At 40.3% G+C, this 21,064-nt stretch overlaps 1 protein-coding gene across 1 annotated transcript; it reads left to right on the top strand.

The window, feature by feature from the left end:
* Window positions 1-314: 314 nt before the first annotated feature.
* Window positions 315-1,256, top strand: LOC142446301 (olfactory receptor 5AN6-like). The gene has a single exon (XM_075548067.1). It carries the CDS (start codon window positions 315-317, stop codon window positions 1,254-1,256), a length of 942 nt encoding a protein of 313 aa, XP_075404182.1.
* The last annotated feature ends 19,808 nt before the right edge of the window (window positions 1,257-21,064 follow it).

A 21,064-nucleotide genomic window follows, 5' to 3' on the forward strand; every position in this document is an offset into this window, starting at 1 on the left:
GAGTAAAGTTTTCTTGTCATCCACAAGTTTGTGGTTCAGAACCCACTCCAGAGATAGTAATTCCAAGAACAACAAAGATATAATATCATTTCTAAAAGAAAGGAAAGTCGAGCACTGCATTGAATGAATGCTCTTCTCAGTTTGTAGGTTCTGTTATTTCCACCCCACCCCAATAATGTCAGAAATAAACATATGTAGGAAGCTTCTTTATTCTCTTTCAAGCTGGAGGAATGAGTACTGGTGAAATGTTCCATTCCTTTTCAAAGCCTGAGAATACCGAGATAACAAAACATCCTATAGCTCTCAGGAGTGTCATGGCAACGGCTGAAGGCAGAAACAGAACTACTGTTACCACGTTCATCCTCTTGGGATTCTCTGAATTTCCAAAGCTCACACTCGTCCTCTTTTCAATATTCCTAGGCATCTACCTTCTGACAGTTTTCTGGAACCTAGGTCTTAGCATCTTGATCAAGATAGACTCTCATCTGCACACACCCATGTATTACTTCCTCAACAAACTTGCCTTCGTAGACATATGCTATGTGTCCTCCACGACTCCCAAGATGCTCTCAGACTTCTTCCAGGAGCAGAAATCCATCTCCTTTGTGGGGTGTGCTGTGCAGTACTTCTTCTTCTCTAGCCTTGGTCTGATTGAAAGCTGCCTTCTCGTGTCCATGGCTTATGATCGGTACACTGCGATTTGTAACCCTCTACTTTACACAGCCATCATGTCCCCGACCCTCTGTCTACAGCTGTTGATTGGATCAACCTTAACTGGATCTTTGGGCTCATTAATACAGGTGTGTGGCTTACTTCAACTTCAATTCTGTGGTCCAAATATCATTAACCATTTCTACTGTGACCTGCCACAACTACTGAACTTATCTTGTTCGGATACCTTTTTTTTTGAGGTTTTATTTGCCGTGCTGACCGTGATCTATGGACTGGCCTCTGTCCTGGTTATCACGATATCCTATGGTTATATCGTTGCCACCATTCTGAAGATGAGTTCTGCTGAAGGCAGGTCCAAGGCTTTCAACACCTGTGCCTCTCACCTGACAGCAGTGAGTCTTTTCTATGGCTCAGCCGCCTTTGTGTATTTATCCCCTAATTCTGAAGATTCTGCTAGTCAAAGCAAGGTAACTTCTGTTGTATACATTGTAGTGATTCCCCTGTTAAACCCATTGATCTATAGTCTGAGAAATAAGGAAATCAAAGATGCCCTCATCAGATATAAGAGAAAGATTTTCTCCTGACAATATTGTGCAAATTTTGCATATTTTCTTCCAAAATACATGATAAGCAACATGAATCTCGAGTCTTAAAAATATCTAGTTTAATATCTCTGTGAAGTTGGTAAAAATATTTGCTGCGTCTGGCTAGATTTCATCTATGGTTTCTTTTTAATGAGAGTCTTCCTGAGGAAATTTGTTTTTACCTTTTTTTCCCCCAAAAAGAATATTCTATTGTATTTTCAGATAACATGAGCACAGCAAACTAGACTCCCATTTCCAAATTTCTACACAAGTCGCTCAGTTGTATTAGTTATACTTTTCACAATATGTCAACTTCTCTTTGATTACATTCAGTTTTTTTCCACTTCCAGTATTCTAGTTTCCCTGCCTCCTTATCTTCTCATCTTCACTTTGGTTTCCTGACATTTATCAGATTGGCCTGCCTTAGATTCAAGACACAAATACATACAAAAATTTATGAAAATGAAACTCATTGTACTTTTAGTTTATTGTGTATCTGTATGTCAATAGCTGTCTCCCCTCTCTACTCTGGGGGAGGATTAGGGTTCTTCATCCCCATGAATTGAGGCTTTATTGTGTGAATGGACATGAAATATATCACTTCTGGGTCAATATTTTATCTTTGGGTTTTTATCCCCACTCATCTCTCAATGTTCTCATTAGTTGATGACTTAGTCCCAAATTATATATGTATTATTATCAATAAATATTTTTTTGCATTCGGATTGAGTGCCAGTATAACTAATATGGATGTCTTCATAGGTAGTAGTGTCTTTTCATGACAATTATTAAAATGCTAACATTCCTCTGTCTTTAAATCTTGGCAATAAATGTATCATAAAAGTGTACTATTGAAAAGTGAGGGATATCTATTTTTGTTTGGAAAAATAAAGTTCAATTGTCCTTGTGATAGCTGAAAAAGGAAGTTTGATAAGAAATGATGAAAAGTAAATTTTGGCTTTACTACGAAAAGTTATGAAAATATGGGTTGGGTGCTGCTGGATGCTTTTAATATGATTCTACAAGAATGAGTTACTGTATATAATTGAATATAACTGACCCATGTATAAGCCAAGGTATCTAATTATTACCTGGGAAACCAGAAAAACTGATTGACTCAAGTATAAACCTAGGGTGGGAAATGCAAGATAGGAATTAACACAGAGACCAGAGGGGAGAGATGGAGCGCAGTCACAGACACATCCTTACCAGTTCAGCTGCAGGCATAAGTGAATCACTATGGGTGCTTCTGGGAATTAGAGCCATCCAGGTCATAGGACTGCTCTGATTGGTTGGATGTGAATAAACAAACATTCAAAGCCCTGCAGTGTCACTGGGGTTTTGAATGAACAGCAGAGGAAAGGCAATCGCCGCAGAGATGTTACACCTTGCTGGGATACCACTGCCCCGTGTAACATTTTTTTGTGCTGAAAAACTCAGCTAATACACGAGTATATACGGTAAGTCAGGAAACAAGTAGTCAGTTTGTTGGTAAGACTACTAGAGAATAAACATTTCGAGATATCTGAGTGTTTTCAAGTTCATGCAGGACATGAGCCTTGTCATTTCTAACCCTGCGTTTTCTGAACGTGAGAAGGACTCAGAGAAAACAAGTGGAACTCAGAATTGCAGGAGGGTCAAATCAAGGGTACAGTCATCATAGGGCATTGTGGGTACCTCTGACCCCAAGCTCATGCTTACTAGATCTTTTAGTTGGACAAAGGATTTTCATGGAAAGTCAAGTTAGGGAGGAAGGATGTGATTGTCACATTGGAACCAGGGAGGTCCAGTATCGTGCCCCTGATGGCCATGCTTATTTAACATGGAAGAGTGAGAAAAGTAACAACACAGCAACTATCTGATCACGTGGAGCTGACCAAAGGAAGCTGAAGGATAGCACTGATCTCTCTATTTTCCATGGGTATCCTTCCCGAAATGCACTTGGTTTAGCTCCTTGGATGACAGTGCCATGGTATCAAGCAAGTCAGTGTCTGTTGCAGTGAAAAATTGGATTAAACTTTTGAAAACCGATCTTATTTCCTTCATGTCTTACACTTCTGCTTGCTCACTTTCACTACCTGGAATGATACTCACCATTCATAAAACATTGTCTTAGTTTGTACTTTCTGGGAAACCCAGATTAAATCAGACTAAGACAGGTGACACTAACACCTGGCATGCAGATGTATCAACGTTACTCTGGTTAAGGTAAATAAGGTTTCTGTGTAAATAAGGTAGAGGAGGTACACAGTAATTTGTAATAATGGAAGTTGTTGTCCAGACAATGACACTTAGAAATGTGTGAGGGAACTGTTGCTAATGACAATGGAAATATTAATAAAATGAAAATAGCAGGCTCTGGGTAGACAATTCCCAACTCAGACTATCCTGAGAAAGCTAAATGGCCCCATGGCAGTCACTCAGGGAACTTTTATCTCCTGTGACTACAGGAGAACTGTCCTGACAACAGCACAATGTCAAGAGCAGCAGAGTTGCAAAGATGTTTGAACGGACAGCTTGGGAATGTCTCCTCTATCTCTATCAGGCTCCTCTAAGGAAAGAATGGAGCTCCAATGCGTGTTGTAGGGAAATTGTTCATATGAACCGGAGGAACCTAAACTACATTTCCCAGAAATTTCTTTCCAGAAGGGATCACCCCTTTTTAAAGAGAGAAGTTCCCACTGGTTTCAATACCTTCAACTGAGCTAACTGCCCAGTCAGAACTGAAGATAATCACTGCCCTGCCTACTGTTTGCAGGTTAATAAGCAAGATAAGGTCCAGCAAATCCCAAGTGAGGAAATGAAAAGGGGCTCTGGGAGAAAATAGCTTACTTGGAAAACATATTCCACGAGAAACAAACATTGGAGATGCTGGAGAAGGACAAACCAGAAAACCAACCCCACTGTTATCAAGTTGATGTCCAACCATAGCAACCAGTGCATCTGCTTCACTCTGGTTTCTAAGTCTATGATCTTTGCAGAAGCAGATTTTCACATTTTTCCCCCAAAGGAAGTCTCTGGTGAGTTCCACCTGCTGACCTACCTTTTTTATTTAAACAACAACTCCGTGCCCTCAAGTCATTGCCAACTCATATCGATCCTGCAGGATCCTGCAGGTAGAAATGCTCCTGTGGGTTTCCAGGACTGTAGCTCTTTACAGGAGTAAGAAAGTCAGCCTTTCTTTGGAGGAGCGCCTGGTAGTTTTGAACTGCTGACCCTGCAGTTAGCTGTCCACTGCATAACAACTACTCCCAAGGCTCTACCTTTTTGGGGTAACAGCCCAGCTGTAGAGCCAGGGTTGGTTGTCTGTGAAGTGCTGTGCAGTCAGTTCTACCTCGAGACTCTGTACAACAGAACTGAACACAGCCTGCTCCTTCGTCATCCCTACAGTTTTTGGTTGTGATGAAATTATGCATCACTAAAGGCTCCAAGGCCATTTCATATTTACTTTGCCTCCTTTTTATTTTTGAAGCCACTCAGACCACTAAAGAGATGTTAGGGTTAATAAATCTGGAGGGATTTTTAAAAAACAGAAATACCTTATGCACACACACCGAGTTCTTCTAAAGAAATGAAATGAACAACCTAACAACCTAGTCTAGTGGGGTAGTGGGTTAAGTTTGGGCCTCTGTGCTATTTAAGGTTTATTGTGCCAACCTGGCCGATAAACACATGGGATTAATTGAAGGACAGAGCAATAAACCGCTCGGTGAGCCTCGCCTTTCTTGTTCTCTGATCTCTCGCCTTTCTTTGTTCTATGATGGTTATACCAGTGTGTGGCTGCATTAGCTAGTTCTTTGCCTCAGGTCGCAAGGCTCAGTTCCTGTGAAACATCCCTGAGCAGAAGCCACATGGACCTACCTTGATGTGGCCCTGGGTGCTGGAGCAGCCATGAGGAGATTCCTGCCTGCACTGACATGCTTACAACACGCTCATTGATTCAGGTTTCCTCCCATATTTGGCATTGTTGTGTGTGCATTGTGAGTTTCAGGAGGACTTTGTAGATCGGTGGTGTACATATAGGCTAATGTCAGACTTATGGGCTTGGACAGCACTGGGTTGGGATGCTTTCTTAATGTACACTCACCTTTTATATAAAACTCTCTCTTAAATACATATGAGTTTCTGTGGATTTGTTTCTCTAGTCTACCCACACTAACACAGCTGTAACTGTAATGTCAGCAGTTCAGATCTACCAGCTGCCTCCCAAACGAAAGATGAGTTTTTCAATTTCCATGAACAGTTACAGTCTCACAGACCCACAAGGGCAGTTCTATCTCGTCCTATAAAGTCCCTATGAATTGAAATGGACTCAATGGCAGCGAGTTTTTTGTTTTTGTTTTTCTTCTGAGGGATGAGTGACAATCTGAAAGAGGAAGTGTTCTATTCCCATAAAGTGTCACCTTCTCAGAAACCCAGAAGGGCAGTTCTGTCCTGTCCAATAGAGTCACTATGAGTGGATTCAGTGGCAGTGAGTTTGGTTGTGGTTTGGCCAGCCCACCTCTGGTATCTACTGCCATCTGGTGGATACATTTATAACTGTGTGAGTCTTAAAAAATGGGGCCAACCCAGCAACCTCTGCACCAGAGACCCCTCAGGACACCTGTTGTATCAACATTCGTATTGCCTCAGAATCATTTCATTGAAAATGATTTTCATTACTGGTAGCATCTATTTTGGCAACAAACAAATCAAAGCATAAATATTTTTAGTCTCAAGCAAAATTCAAATTAAGGGTCATAAAGTTGATTTTGGCTCAGAGCCATCTGAATAGCAAGAAGAGTGGCCCTTTTGGGTTCCCAGAACTTTACAGTAGTAGAACGCAGGGAGCAGCTGGTGGTTTTGAACTGCTGACCTTGAGGTTAACAGCCCAACATGTAACCCACTGCATTCCTGTCTGGAAAGACTTAGATGTAGAAGTTATTTGAGTCACAAAGACCCTAACACATGAGGCCATTTCACTATTCGGAGAGTAGATGGTGCACTTTCTTTCTTGGGCTCTTTGGTATTGCCGTCAGAACTGCAGCAACACAGGCAAAGATACAGGAAATGATTTTACCTCCTGTGGAAGCCTCTGCTGGGGAGAAGCTGCAGATGGAGAACTCATATATTTGCTCGCTCTTTTTCTAAGAACTAAAACCACTCTATCATGTGAAGAAATTTTTCTTCCTTCCCTTATTTCATGAAAGTATTAGAATCCTCCATGACCACGGTTGCTATGTCTTTTTTTGTGCTATATTTTCCTTCGTCTTGTTGAATCTATTTATGAATGAGACTAATTTGTAGATTTCCTTTTTGAGGGTCTCAACTTTAGGTTTAACAGCATAATCATGTCCAAGCTGTAAGCTTTAAGTACTCCTTCAGATCTTTCCTGTGACAAAGTTTGTAGATGATTACAATTAGTTGTTCCTAGCAACCTCTGTAACTGAAGTGCTTTTGTGTTGTGATTTTAGAATTATTTATTAAGCTGTTTATATTTTCGCTAGAAAGACCAGGCTATCTACTCCTATAAAGAGTCATAGTTTCAGAAGCTCACAGGGATGATTCTATCCTGTCCTATAGGATCACATGGACTCTTTGGCAGTAAGTTTGTTTTTCAAGTTTAAGTTTTCACTGTTCTAATAAATCATTTTTGCCAAGTCACGGTTTCTCAGTACTTAAAAAAAATTCCTGACATCAAGTTTTCTTTCTTTTTAAAAATCATTTTATTGGGGGCTCTCACTACTCGAAACACTCAATACACCAATTGCATCAAGCATATTTGTGCATAGGTTGCCTTCTTCATTTCCAAAACATTTTCTACTTGAGCCCTTGGTATACGCTTTTCTATTTCCCCTTCATCCCCAACTTTCCCATCTTCATGAATCCTTGATCCATTATATGCTGTTATCATTATTTCATATCTTATACTGTTCATTGTCTCCCTTCACCTACATTTGTGTTATTCATCCCTTTGGGGGAGGAGTGCTTACATATCCAATCTTGTTATGAGTTCCGCATTTCTCCCTCTTCTCTCTCCCCAGTGATCCCCCTCCACTCTTGATATTGCTATTCCTACTCCTGTTCATGGGGGAATTATCTGTCCTGAATTCCATGTGTCCAGAGCTCTTATATGTAACAGTGCATTTCTCCAGTTTAGCTAGATTTGTAAGATAGACCTGGGTCATGGAAGTGGGGGGTGTGGGGGGGGGAATTTAGGAACTAGAGGAATGATATGTGATTCATTGGTGCTATACTACACTTTAGTTGAATCATCCCTTCCTTATAACCCTTCCATGGTGTGGATATCCAGTTGTCTACAGATGGGCTTTCAGTCTCCACTCCAGCTTCCCTCATTCAAATTGATATAGTTGTTTGTTTTGGATCTTTTGATACCAGATCCAGTGGACCCCCTGATCACACAGGCTGGCGTGCTTCTTTTATGTGGGCTATTTACTTCCTGCTAGATGGCTGCTAATTTAAGCTCCAGCCTTTAAGATTCCAGAATGATATATGTTTTGATAGCTGGGCACCATCTGCTGTCATCACATTTGCTTAAGCACCTATTTTATTTTCAGTGATTGTGTTGAGAAGGTATGTATCAAAGAGTACCCGGTTATCAGAACAAAGTGTTCTTGGGTTAAGGGAGGTCTGAGGAGAGGCCCAAAGTTCATCTGCTTTCTTAATACTTAACATAAATACATGTACATTGGCCTCTATGCCTTTCAGTATAAATCAATCAATTATATATATACATAACTATATCTATAACTCTATAAACAGTTTTTACCTCCAATTCTTTCCTCTATTTCCTTCTTTACCTTCTTTCTATCCCACTATCCTGCTCACCCTCCATTCAGCTCTCAGCACAGCAGTTCCTCTCAGACACACTGCTCTTGATCAAACCCCATCAGGCATTATATAGCTCTCAGTTGTTCCCTTATCTCTGAGTTTATTGCTTCCCCACACCCTCTCCCCACGCCTCCACTCCCTTGTACCCCAAGAACCGCAGGTACCATTGTTTTCTCCTCAAGATTGTTCGCTCTACCTTTCTTATATAGATGGCCATAGGGTGGGGAAAAAAACTCCAAGCAAACAAAAACAAACAACATAACAAATGTGTTGACCTTTATGTATGCTTTCTGATCAAGTATGATGAGGTCTATTTTGAGGATTCCCTGGGGACTTGGTTACTTTGCCCCCCTTGCTGCCCTGCTGCATTCCCTTTGAATCTCACCCGCTCTGCATGGGGCAGACAGGGCACACTTTCCCCACAATGTCTCCAGTGCTGTTTACTGTAGTGCTATAGGTCAGTGAGGGAACGTTGTGTCTCAAGTATGGCCGGTCCTACAGTCCTCCCTGTACATTGGCTACTCTGAGCAGGGATGTTGTCCACAGGACTTGGTGGGTCGTGATGCGGTTCTCTCTCCCTCTTAGTTTGCTCCCTTGAGGTCTGGACAGAGCTGGCTCTTTCCCTGGGCTCTCTATTCAGTGCTGTCCTCTGTATTGCTTTCTTCTAGGAATGGAGTCAACAGAGCACAGCGTGGGCCTGGCCCTGTTGTCTCTCTGTCAGTTTGCTGCTTCAGGACCATGTATTGCCTATAAGGCTTGCTGCTCTGGGATGGGGTCTGGTCCCTCTTCTTTCCTGTGGAGACATAAACAATACCCTCCCCTTGGTTGTATTAGTTTCCTGTTCCCCATCACCCTCGTTCCCCCCTCATATTCTATGGAATTCCCTCACCATTTGCTTTTATGTTACTGATACAATCCAATGTATTTCCATACACACAAACACACACACACAGAGATATGTATGTGGGTCTTCAGTTAGATTATCCACCTACATGGGCCCGTTATTATAGATGCCTGATTTCTACCTCCTTGAATGCTTGCTTAATTTTTACTGACTCTCTATTTAACAGACATGATGTCCTTTGTAATGCTTAAGCTTTCTTATAGAAATGGCAAAGGTAAGCAAAATATAATAAGGTAGAATTGACAAAGTTTCTGCCATAATGTGCCCAAACATACTAGTGATCATAAAAATGCTGCAGGACTGAGCAATATTTTATTCCGTTATACATAGGCCTGAAGACAAAATGGGTACGTAAGCAACTGTGATGAAGAAAGCTGATGGTGTCTGGCTAATAAAATATATATTGTCTGGGATCTTAAAAGTTTAGAGATAAACAAGCAGCCATGTAATGGGGAAGCAACAAAGTGCACATAGAATCACACCAACTGTGTGATCATGAGGTGTCATGGGATCAGGTGTCAGGCATCAGAAGACTCAAAACAAACAATCATATTGATGTGAATAAGGGCGAGAATGGGGACCCAAAGCCCATCTGTAGACAATCGGTTTCTTTAATATTCTTAACCCCGTCACTATCATGACCCCAAGTCTACCTTACACATCTGGCTATCTAGACCATGCACACTGGTACAGATAAGAGCTCTCAACACACGGAATCCAGGCCAGATAAACCCCTTGGCAAAAATAATGGGAGTAGTGATACCATGAGGGTACGTGGAAGGTGGAGGGAGAAGAAAGGGAAGAATGGATCATAATGATCGATGTACCTACCCACTGCCTAGGTTGACAAACAGCAGAAACATGGGTGAAAAGAGACAGTCATTAATGTAAGATATGAAAATAATTGATAAATTATCAAAGGTTCATTGGGGGTGGTAGGGAAGTGAGGTGATACCAAGGGCTAAAATAGAAAGAAAAGGTTTTGAAAAGGATGATGGCAAATATGTGCACATGTGGTTGACACAATGGATGTATGGGTTATTATACGAGCTGCAAGAGAAACCAATAAAATGATTTTTAAAATCTAGGTAGTGGTTGTAAAAAATTTGTTATTGCAAAATGAAAGATAGAAATTCAAATTTGACAAAATAAAGCACTTGCAACAACCGTCCCTTGAAGTATGTTAAAAATGAGGTTGTCTAAGCAATGCTATAAAGTAAGTTTTGTATTGACATTAAAAACGAGAAAATAGAGTTGGATGCTCTTGGATACATTTAACAAAGTTCTACAGGGAAGAATCAGTCACAAAGCAACTGATAACCTTGCAAGCAAAACTGGAGGATATAAAAAAGTCAAGAAATTTTCACAGTTAAGACATGAAAATTGTGGTCACTTCTAAATTTTTGAAAGGTTCACTTTTTGAAAGAGGTCAATTAAAGGTAGCATTGAACCAGGGATCAAATCAAGGATGTGACCATTATATTTCATTGCTTAGATCTCTAATGAGTTGAAGGTGATGTTAAATAAACTCACTGCCATTGAGTCAGTGCCAACTCTCCATGACCATAAAGCACAGGGAAAACTATCCCTGTGGGTTTCTGAGACAGCAGCTCTTTACTACAGTAGGAAGCCTCAGCTTTCTACCTTGGAGAAGTTAGTGGTTTCAAACTGCTGACCTGGCGGTTAGCAGCTCAACTCACAACCACTGTTCTACCAGGGCTCCTGGATGCTTAATGGCTATTTTAAATAGAACAAAGTAGTTGGTACAAAATAAAGTTAGTGTTGCAAGATATGATTCTCCAATAGAAATCTGATTGTGTCCACCAGCATCCACTTGATGTTCATACTTGTTTCACAGGGAAGGATGAGGAAAGTCAAATGAGGCACATAGTTGACCAACGTGAAGCTGATCAAAGGCAGCTGATATGTAACACTTCTCCCTTTACTTTGCCTGGGTGTTCTGTCCTGAAATACACCGTGTAGCCGTTTGGAATACAGTTCTCTGGGATGGTTTTCTTCAGTTCTTGTTTCTCAATGCTGAAAGAATTCCTGCTGCAGAAGCACTTTGTAATCCAACTAACTTTTAGAGGGAAAGGGGAGTTTCGGGTAGGAGGGTCTCACTCCATGCCATCTCTGGAAAGCCTGCAAGGCCGTGCGGCAGACCACACAAGAGTATGCAACTGTAGATGATCCCTTCAGGGGACCATGGAAAACCACGTGGAAGAAGTCCCAGAACAAGATAGCAACTGTCCTTGGTCTCTGCTATTTGTCCCCTCACACCCCAACTTGAGGGGCATGGGTGAGGTTTTTGGCTGTTCTCAGTGGCTGGGTTCAGGTGCACATGTGATGTAGTGTTGCTGGTTCCTAGAGTGCATGCTCATGTTGTCCTCCACCTGTGTCTAGGTGGCCCTGGTCTGAGCATGTCCAGCTTTGGCTTGTCCCCATAGGTGTCTAGTGATGCCTTCTTTCATTGCAATTTCGTATTGTGGCATTCCCAGCTCATTTTCAGTGATTAACACCACCTTTATCTTTCATCTTCCTGCTGATCAGTTATTTGAGATCAACAATTAATTGTAAGTTGCAGTGAACAGTTTGATTTTACTTTTAAAATTTGCTTTGCCTTCCTTCCCTGCCTTACTTATTTTTTAATTCATTCTTAATAAGTGAAATAACACTCTCCATTCAAAAAACTTCATCCTAGCTTATGCTTAGCCTTTAGAATTAGATTACATTTTAGATTAAATCAGAATAAGACAGGTTGGCATAGGACTAAGCATTGTTTCTTTCTGCGGTACATAGGGTCACTGTGAGATGGAACCTACTAGACAGCACCTAACCAGAAGACATAGGGCACTAACACCCAGCACACAGATATATCAAATGACTCCAGTCAGTGTAAATGAGATTCAAGTGCATTAGAAGACACTGTGGTCTCCATTATTGCACAGGCAAAGACAATAAAAAATGTTGAGTGAACAGATTTTACTAATTACAGTGGGAATATTTACAAAGTAAAAAGCATAGGCTAGGAGTAGACAATTACCAATTTAAGGTACCTTGTTAAAGGTAGATGAACTTCATCCCAGTTACTAAGGAATCTTTTTTAAATATTAATTTTATTTTATTGGGGGCTCTTACAGCTCTTGCCATAATCCATGCTTATGTCCAATGTGTCAAACATATCTGTACATATGTTGTCATCTTTTTCAAAACACTTTCTACTTGACGGCTTGGCATCAGCTCCTCATTTTAAATGTTTCTCCCTCCCCCATGTCACCTTGATAATTTATAAATGCTTTCCATGTCTTACAGTGACCACTGTCTCTTTTCATCCACTTTTATCTCCTAAGGGAACTTTTGTCACTTGTGCTGATATAGCATATAAACCTCGATTTTAAAAGTAAGAGAGTTTCAAAAAAGACTGTACAGATTTGGTATGTCTCTTCAAACTCTATCTATCAGGATCCTTTAAGAAAAGAATGGGACTCCAAACCCTAGTGTGGAGAAAATTGTTTACATGATCCTAAAGATCATAAACTCCCCAGCCTCTCCAAACTCTTCTACAAAAGGAAGCCTCTCTTATTAATAGGAATAAGTTCCCAAAGGTTTCTGATGCCTGTGCAGTAGCTTCACCTGAGTTCATTGCCCTGCCGGATCACAAGATAAACCAGTCATTATTATTGTCTACAAGTTCATAAGCAAGATAAGATCCAGCATGTCCCATGGGAGGAAACACTATATGGTTCTGGGAGAAAGCCATTTCCTTGTCAATATGTTATTCCATGAGGAGAAAATATTGAAGGGGCTGGAGTCAGACAAATCAGAAAGTGAAATGCACTATGGTCAAGTTTACATAGACCCATAGCAGCCAGTGGATCTGCTCCCGTTTGATTTCCAAGATTCCAATTTTTGCAGAAATAGACCCGCATTTTCCTCCCAAAGAGGGTCTAGTGACTTTCATGTGCGATTATTTTAACTGCCCAACTTTTACCCAGCGCACCCGTAGCCCTGACGTAGGGCGACTCTTGGTTGATAAGTGCCTTAGAATCCGTTCTGACATATGCAGACCCACTGCACAACACAGCCTGGCTCTCAGTCATCTCAACAATGATGGACAGGTGCTGCTATGATCCAGTCCATTCCAATTCATGACAAGCCCTTGTGTGCAGAGAGGAACTTGTGTGAAAGGCTCTGATATTTGGGGAGGAGAGCACCAGCTCTGTCTTCCGGGGAACCTCTCAGTAGTCAAGCACCTGTTGTACTACTCAGTGACTCTTACCAGTTAGGGTGAGCATTTTTCTTTAATATTGAACAAGAGTAGCTCTGATGGACTATGAGAGATCTTGAGATGGTGCATTGAAGTTGATAATGGAAGTTGGATGATAACTTTTTGTTGGTGCTGTGTGTGTTGGGATCCTGTATAGTCTCACTGATGCTCATGGTCAAGAACGGACTCTGCGAGCTTCAGAAAGTACAAATAAGAGTCAGCTTTAAGGGATTTATGACATTAATGGACAAAATTGAAGACTGGGAATCATAGTTACAGAGAGATGTCCCTAAAGATCAATTAGCACAATGGTATGGTTCAGATTTTACTCTTAGCTGATTCACACCTTCTTACTAAAGCCAAATATGAAAATTAAAGGATAATTTAATTGGTTCACAGTAATTGCACAAAATTTTGACCATATGATACATAAAGGGATGATTTGATCCGCTAGTCATCTCTATGGATGTATTAAATAAATATATGAAGTGGATAATGAAGAGGAAAAGATGAATAAAATTTCCCATCATTATATCTATTGGGAAGCCCTAGTACATATATAGAATAATAAATTTGTTATACAAGAATGGATGTTGACTGAAACAGAGTGACTGGTTAAGGAAGGTGTGAAGAACAATAGTTCACATGGATTAGCAGGTGTGTCTAAAATTTACCCTCAAGAGGAGGCCCTTGAGTTCATATGTATGAGATTGATTTGATAAAGCAAGCAGGTGAGCATCACAACTAGATTAAAGGAATAGAAAAACTACTAATTCTCCCCTGAAACTTCTGAGAGAAACTAGACAGTTGAAAGAATGTGAGCTGAGGAGTAATCAGGCAAACATCAACCATGAAAATGAAGCTAAGCAAGTAAACTTCACACGATAAACAACACTGTAAAGGATGCAGAAGCAATGCTGACTGTAACAGTTATGACATTCCAGGGTGTATGTGTATGAAACTCACTGGTTAAAAGAATGAAAAAACACTGCAAACAATGAAGTAAGTAACCTGTGTCAATGAGTTAAAGGAAAATCAAGCCCCATTGATAGTCTGCTTGTTGGAGATGCTCTTAATGTCAAATAACTCACACTCAATACCAAATGGTGGAGAGCCATATGTAAGTCTATGTCAAAAATGCGGCTATGACTCTTAGAAACCTTTAATAAACAAAAATATCACAGGGTAATGCTGTTGTTTCTTTACACATCCTCTCTCTGGTCTCTAGTACTCTGAATGCAGTGCTTCCATTTCTACGGTGGTGGCTGGGGTGTTATTATGATGATGGACGCTATGTCACTGGTATTTCAAATGCCAATAGTGTCACCCACAGTGAAGATTGTTCAGCAGAGCTTCCAGACTAAGAACAGACTATGTATGAACAAGGACAACCTTCTGCGCAGCTTTGAAACATTGTCAGGTTCTGAAGGCCTAATGAATGGAACAGAACATTATTGGAGATAGTGCCAGAGGAAGGGTGCCTGAGGTTGGAGGGAATTTGAATGTGACTGTGAAAGACCTCCTTTCAGAGTGGAGTTGACAAGGGTGACATGAATGGCAGTGGAGCCCTCAAGATCTTCATTTGGTAATTATCTGCTAATTATTGGAATTTGTGCAAAGCATAAATCGAAGAGAATTGGAAATCGTCAACAATGAAATAAAACCCAAAGATAGATGATGTAGACATTAGTGAGCTGAAATGGACTAGTATTAGCCATTTGATTCAGAAAACCACATGACTTCCTATGCCAGGAATGACACCATCAAGAGTAAAGGCTTTGTGTTAATTGTCAGAAAAGACTTTGCAAAATCAATCTTAAGTACAATGTAGTCTGTGATAGGATTACATCTAACTGCTTTCAAGGAAATCCAATTAGCATAACTATTCAAATGTATGCACCAACCAAAAAACTAGTGATGCAATTGAAGAATTCTACCAATGTCTTCAGACTGCCAATGATTAAACATTCAATCAAAATGCTTTGCTAATTATTAGTGATTGGAATGCAAAAGTTGGAAACAAAGAGGAAAGATGAGACATAGTCTTCCTATGGAAATGAAACTGGGGATCACATGATAGGATTTTTCCCGATGAAGGACTTCATTTTCAAAAATGTTGTTTTTCAACAACACAGAAGGTGACTATATACATGGAATTCTCCAGATGGTATACACAGATATCAAATTGACTATACCTGTGAGAAGAGATGATGGAGAAGTTCAGTAGCAGCATCTAAAACCAGGCAAGATGCTGACTGTATAACAGTCCATCAATTGCCGATTTGTAAGTATAACCAAAAACACACCCATGAGAGCCAAAATATGAGCTTTAATCTATTCCACCTTAATTTCAAAATAAATGGCAAGAACAGATTTGTTTCATTGAGTATTAATGACAGAAGATCTGATGGGCTGTCAGCGGACAGTAAGAATATCATTCATATAAGATATTTGTATATGATGATGGAGAATTAGATCCATGTGAATATACTTATAGCTTTAGTATTAAGGTAACAGATGAACATGGGGTCTCCACTCAAGTCCTCCCTCAATGCAAGAACACTTTGTTCTTAAACTGGCATTTCATGATTCTCACCTTCCTGACATGATCATTGAACAAAAAGCAGGAGCATAAACAAATGTATAGAGAGCTGATGGTACCAAGCTATCAAAAGATATAGCATCTGGGGCCTTAAAGGCTTGAAGGTAAACAAGCAGCCACCTACTTGAGAAGCAACAAAGTCCATATGGAAGAAGCACACAAGCCTGTAGGATCATGAGGTGTCAATGTAATCAGGCATCAGACATCAAAGAACAAAAGCATATTACTGTGAATGAGGCAGAGTGTTGAGTGGGGACCAAAGCCCATCTGTAGGCAATTGGACATCCCCTTACAGAAAGGTCATGGGGAGGAGATGAGCCAGCAGAGTGCAGTGTAGCAATAATGAAACATACAACTTTACTTAAGTTATTTTATGCTTCCTCCCCCACCTCCCGCCCACTATCATGATACCAATTCTACCTTACAAATCTGGTTAGACCAGAGGATGTACACTGGTACAGACAGGAACTGGAAACACAGGGAATCCAGGGCAGATGAATTCCTCAGGTCCAGTGGTAAGAAGGAAGGTGGGGTAGAAGGGGCAACCGGTCACAAGGATCTACATATAAACCCCTCCTTGGGGGATGGACAACAGAGAAGTGGTTAAAGGGAGATGTAGGACAGTGTAAGAGAGGAAAAATGATAATAATTTATAACTAATAAAGGGTTCATGAGGGAGGGGTTGTAGGGAGGGTGGAAGTGAGGAGCTTATACCAAGGGCTAAAGTAAAAGGAAATATTTGGAGAATGACTATAGGAACAAATGTACAAATGTGTTTGACCCACTGGATGGATGTATGGATTTGATAAGAATTGTATGAGCCCACAATAAAAGGATTTAAAATATATATAATTCATGAAGAAAGCGAAAGGTTATTCAAGAAAGAGGAAAGAAATAAAAGATGAAAGTACATGTTTAAAAAGACATGATGAAATCAAAGAGCTGAACAGAAAATTTCAAGGGACACCTCAAGACAAGAAAGTAAAATGAAACTGCAAAGCCCTAGAGTTAGAAAACTAAAAAGAACATGCTCAGCATATCTTAAACATAAAGAATTCCAGAAGAATTTCAAACTTGAGGTTCTGTATTAAGATATATATTATTCTGGCAAACATGTGTCTGACGTCAGTGAATATTAAACTAAGTTTTGCCTGACTACAACTCCCATTGGGAAAATTGTGTCTAGTCATGTAAGTATTTTACTATATATGTGAATAAGCCTTGTATTACAATATGCACTTAGCCTACATTAGTTCAATCTTCCTTTCTCAATAGTGTCAAAATTAGTACAATCAGAATAGCTGAGGTGAGGGGAAAGGAAGTGGCGTTAACAACCTCCAAGGACAAGGGAGCAACAGATGATCCAAATCGGTGGTGAGGAAGGTGTAGGAGGCCTATTAGGTCGTGATCAAGAGTAATGTACCCGAGATGAATTACTGAAACCCAAATGAAGGCTGAGCATGATACTGGGACAGGAAGAAAGTAAAAGGAAATAGAGGAAAGAGCTAGGAGGCAAAGTACATTTATAGAGGTCTAAATACAGACATGTACATATGTAAATATATTTGTATATGAGGATGGGGAAATATATCTATGTACACATATTTATAGGTCAAGTATTAAGGTAGCAGATGGACATCGGGCCTCTACTCGAGTACTCTCTCAATGCAAGAATATTTTGTTCTATTAAACTGGCATTACTTGATGTTCACCTTCCCAATCTGATCACTGAAGAAAAAGCAGGTGCATAAGCAAATGTGGCTAAGAAAGATGATGGTGCCCAGTTATCAAAATATATAGCATCTGGGGCCTCAACAGCTTGAAGCCAAACTAGCAGCCATCTATCAGGGAATCAACAAAGTCCATATGGAGGAAGCACACCAACATGTGCGATCATGAGGTGCTGACAGGAGTCGATATCAGAAGTTCAAAAAGAAACAACTTCACCAAGGTGAAGGAGGGGCATCAAATTAGAGACCTAGAACGTCTCTGTGGATAATTGCACAATCCCACCCAGAGAGGACACAGCAAAGAGAAGATACATCCAGGAGGTTGTTTAGTATCGAGAAAACACACAACACTCCACTAGTTCTTGAATCTTTCCTCCCCACCCCCCCCCCAAGTATTATAATTGCAATTCTACCTGGAAATCATGCTAGACTGGTGAGCCTATATTGGTACATAGGAGAGATTTCAATTTACGGAATATAGGATAGACAAACCCCTCAGAAACAGTAATGGGAGTAACAATTCCAGGAGGGTTGGAGAAAGAAAGGGGTGGGGGAGGGGGAACTGATAGCTATGATGGCAAAACAACCCCCTTCAAAATAAACAGATACTATGAGTTTCAGGTAAAGGGATACAATGGGCGGTGTTAAATATGTATAAATAATAATAAAAATACATAAATACATTAAGGGTTCATGTAGGTGGCAGGATTAAGAAGGGAGAGAATAAAAAGGAGTTGATATCAAAGGCCTCAAGAAGAAAGATAATATTTTGAAATTATTGACGGCGCCATTTATACATGCCTGCTTGATATAATAGATGTTATATGTAAGAGACCCCAATAAAATGATTTATTCATTAAAAAAAGGAACAAAATTCTCACAATGGCACCAGTAGGCAATGTCATAAATATTGGGGAAAATAATGATATTCTCAAGGATTTCATTTTACCAGATTTACAATTTCTGTCCATGGAAGCAGTGGACAAGGCATCAAAGGATGTATTCCTCTGGTTAAGCCTGCTACGGCAGGCCTCTTTAAATGGTTCAAAAGCAAAGATGTTCCTTTGAGGATTAAGGTGCATTTGACTGTTACAGCCATCATATTTTCCATCATCTCATATGCGTATAAAATCTGGAGGATGGTGAAGGAGAACAATAGTACCTGTGAATTAGGGTGTTGACAAAGAATAGTGAACCTATCATTGACTGTTCGCATGAAGACACCTCTCCGGGAAAGAACAACCAGAATGCTCCTGAGAAGTGAGAGCGGCAAAGCTGCAGCTCCGATGCTTTGCACTAGTCGCCCAGAGAGACCCCTCCCTAGAGGAAAACACCATGTTTGCAAAAGCACATGGTTGGCTAAAGCAGAAAATGATTTTGAAATGATGATGGCAACATATGTACAAATATGCTTGATGGAATTGATGTATGTTGTGTTGCAGGAGCAGTAAGAGCCAAAATAAAATGATTTTTTTAAAGGAAAAAAGAAACACCCAGCTAAGCCCAGCCAACTCTCAGTACTTGGGAACATCATCATAACTGTTATTTTAAGACAAAAGGAAAGTAGAAGGTTAACAAAAATGTGAAGGCACTCAATCAAGTTTATACAAGGACTGCAATTATAGACTCAAAGGTAGTAACCATTTAGATGCTATGACACAGGGCAGCGCTTCTGGCAGTACATTGGGTCGCTCTGAGTCAGGATGGAGGGCCCCTAACAAGAAGAACAACGAGGTGTCAGAATTACGTGGAAGAAAGACAAGGCTGCCCACTCCTGTAAGAACTACGGTCTCAGAAACCTGCAAGGGCCGTTCTACTCTGTCCCGTAGTGTCACTGTGAGTCAGAAGTGACTCAATGCCAGTGAGTTTATTTTTTAATGAGTTAATGTTTATGAACTCAACATTGACCGTGACAGTAAAATTAGAGACACGTTTCCCCCTGAAAATTCCAAAAGTCTCTCTTGTTTTAAAGTCTGAAAAACTTTAGAGTAGATTTATTCACTTCTCGGAGGTAGAGGATTACACCAGAGTCAGAGGCCACAGCTAGACTTTGCAGCAAGATGCTTGACTGACTCCACTATTCAGAGGGGTGGCCTTGGAAATTTTAACTTCCATGTTTCTCAGCTTTTCCATTTGCCAGATAGCACAATAACAAGCCCACCCCCAGCCTGTGGAGAGCATGAAATTAACACATGTGGAGGGTTTACAACAGTGTCTGATTAAAAATGATAACTATCAATTAAATCATGGGTGTCGAATAGGACTCAGAAGGAGGATGATGGACTGAGCTGATTACATTAGCACTAGTTGGCTCTATCCCAAACCCTAGAGAATAATTAATGGAAACATTTGACTTCTGTTAATTGTCTCCATTTCTCCACTGGAAATATTTAAATTCTCTGGAAGCAGTTAAAAGGGCCTCTGCTATAAGGATACTGTAGTCTCTCCAGGAGCAGGGGGGAGGCTGTGAGATGAGACCGAATGAAGGCAATAGATTATAGTCCTTCCAGATTTACCCTGGCAAAAAATGTCAGGAGTATCTCAGTATGTAATTTTGGCAGGAATACCCTGACAGATTACGTCTGGTGACTCCAATCACCATTAACACCTTCCTGTTCCATTTGGTTTGGACCTGATTACTAACCCAAAGACTGATGGTTTGAATGCACCGAGCAGTACTGCAGAAGAAAAGCTGATGGAGCAATTCTACACTGTACCACACGGGGTTGTCATGAGTTGGAATCAAGTCGATGGCAACAGGTTTTTTATTTGTATTTCCCCCTCCTCTCAGTGTTTTGCTTTCCTAACTCAGCCATGACCTTTAAGAAAGAATATTTTGACCCTAGCCCATTATTAATATCCTTCATTTTTCTGAAGCCTAGTCTTCTTCTTCTTTCTTATTGCACATTGCATTTCCCATGAAAGTGCTTGTTTATTAACAGAAACCACGGTCTGTCAGCTGATCATAATGCTCTTATTTAGAACAGCAACGTTAGAAACCTTGTGGAGCAGAGATGGAGGGCTGGAAATGCACTGAGGACATGCTACGTGGGACCATTTTGCTAAAGGTTTGCCTGTTTCCATTTTGGTACTTTTACTTGCAGTGGCCTACCCAATTGCCTTCACCCAAAAAAAAAATAATACAATCATGGAATCTTTCTGCAATAACTGTTCAGCAGGAGACTTATATGTGGTGGGGCTGCCCTAGATCATAACTCTGAGCTCACAGCTACCCTGCTGGATAACTTGAAACTGATGAATCTTCTTCCTGTAGGTGGTGTCTCCACCATCACTCAGTCTTCATGTCGCTTTGGATGTCTTCCATAAGGTTTTAATGAAAAATAAGAAAAGTCTCAACTATTTTATTTCAAATATATGATTGTGTGTAAATTTTCAGAAAAATATTTGATGATATTCATTCAAGTCTATTAAAAGTCATGAAGGTGAGAAAATTTAATATTTGAAATTTTTATT

This window comes from Tenrec ecaudatus, chromosome 4, assembly GCF_050624435.1.
Source record: "Tenrec ecaudatus isolate mTenEca1 chromosome 4, mTenEca1.hap1, whole genome shotgun sequence".
In the NCBI taxonomy this organism is placed as follows: domain Eukaryota; kingdom Metazoa; phylum Chordata; class Mammalia; order Afrosoricida; family Tenrecidae; genus Tenrec; species Tenrec ecaudatus.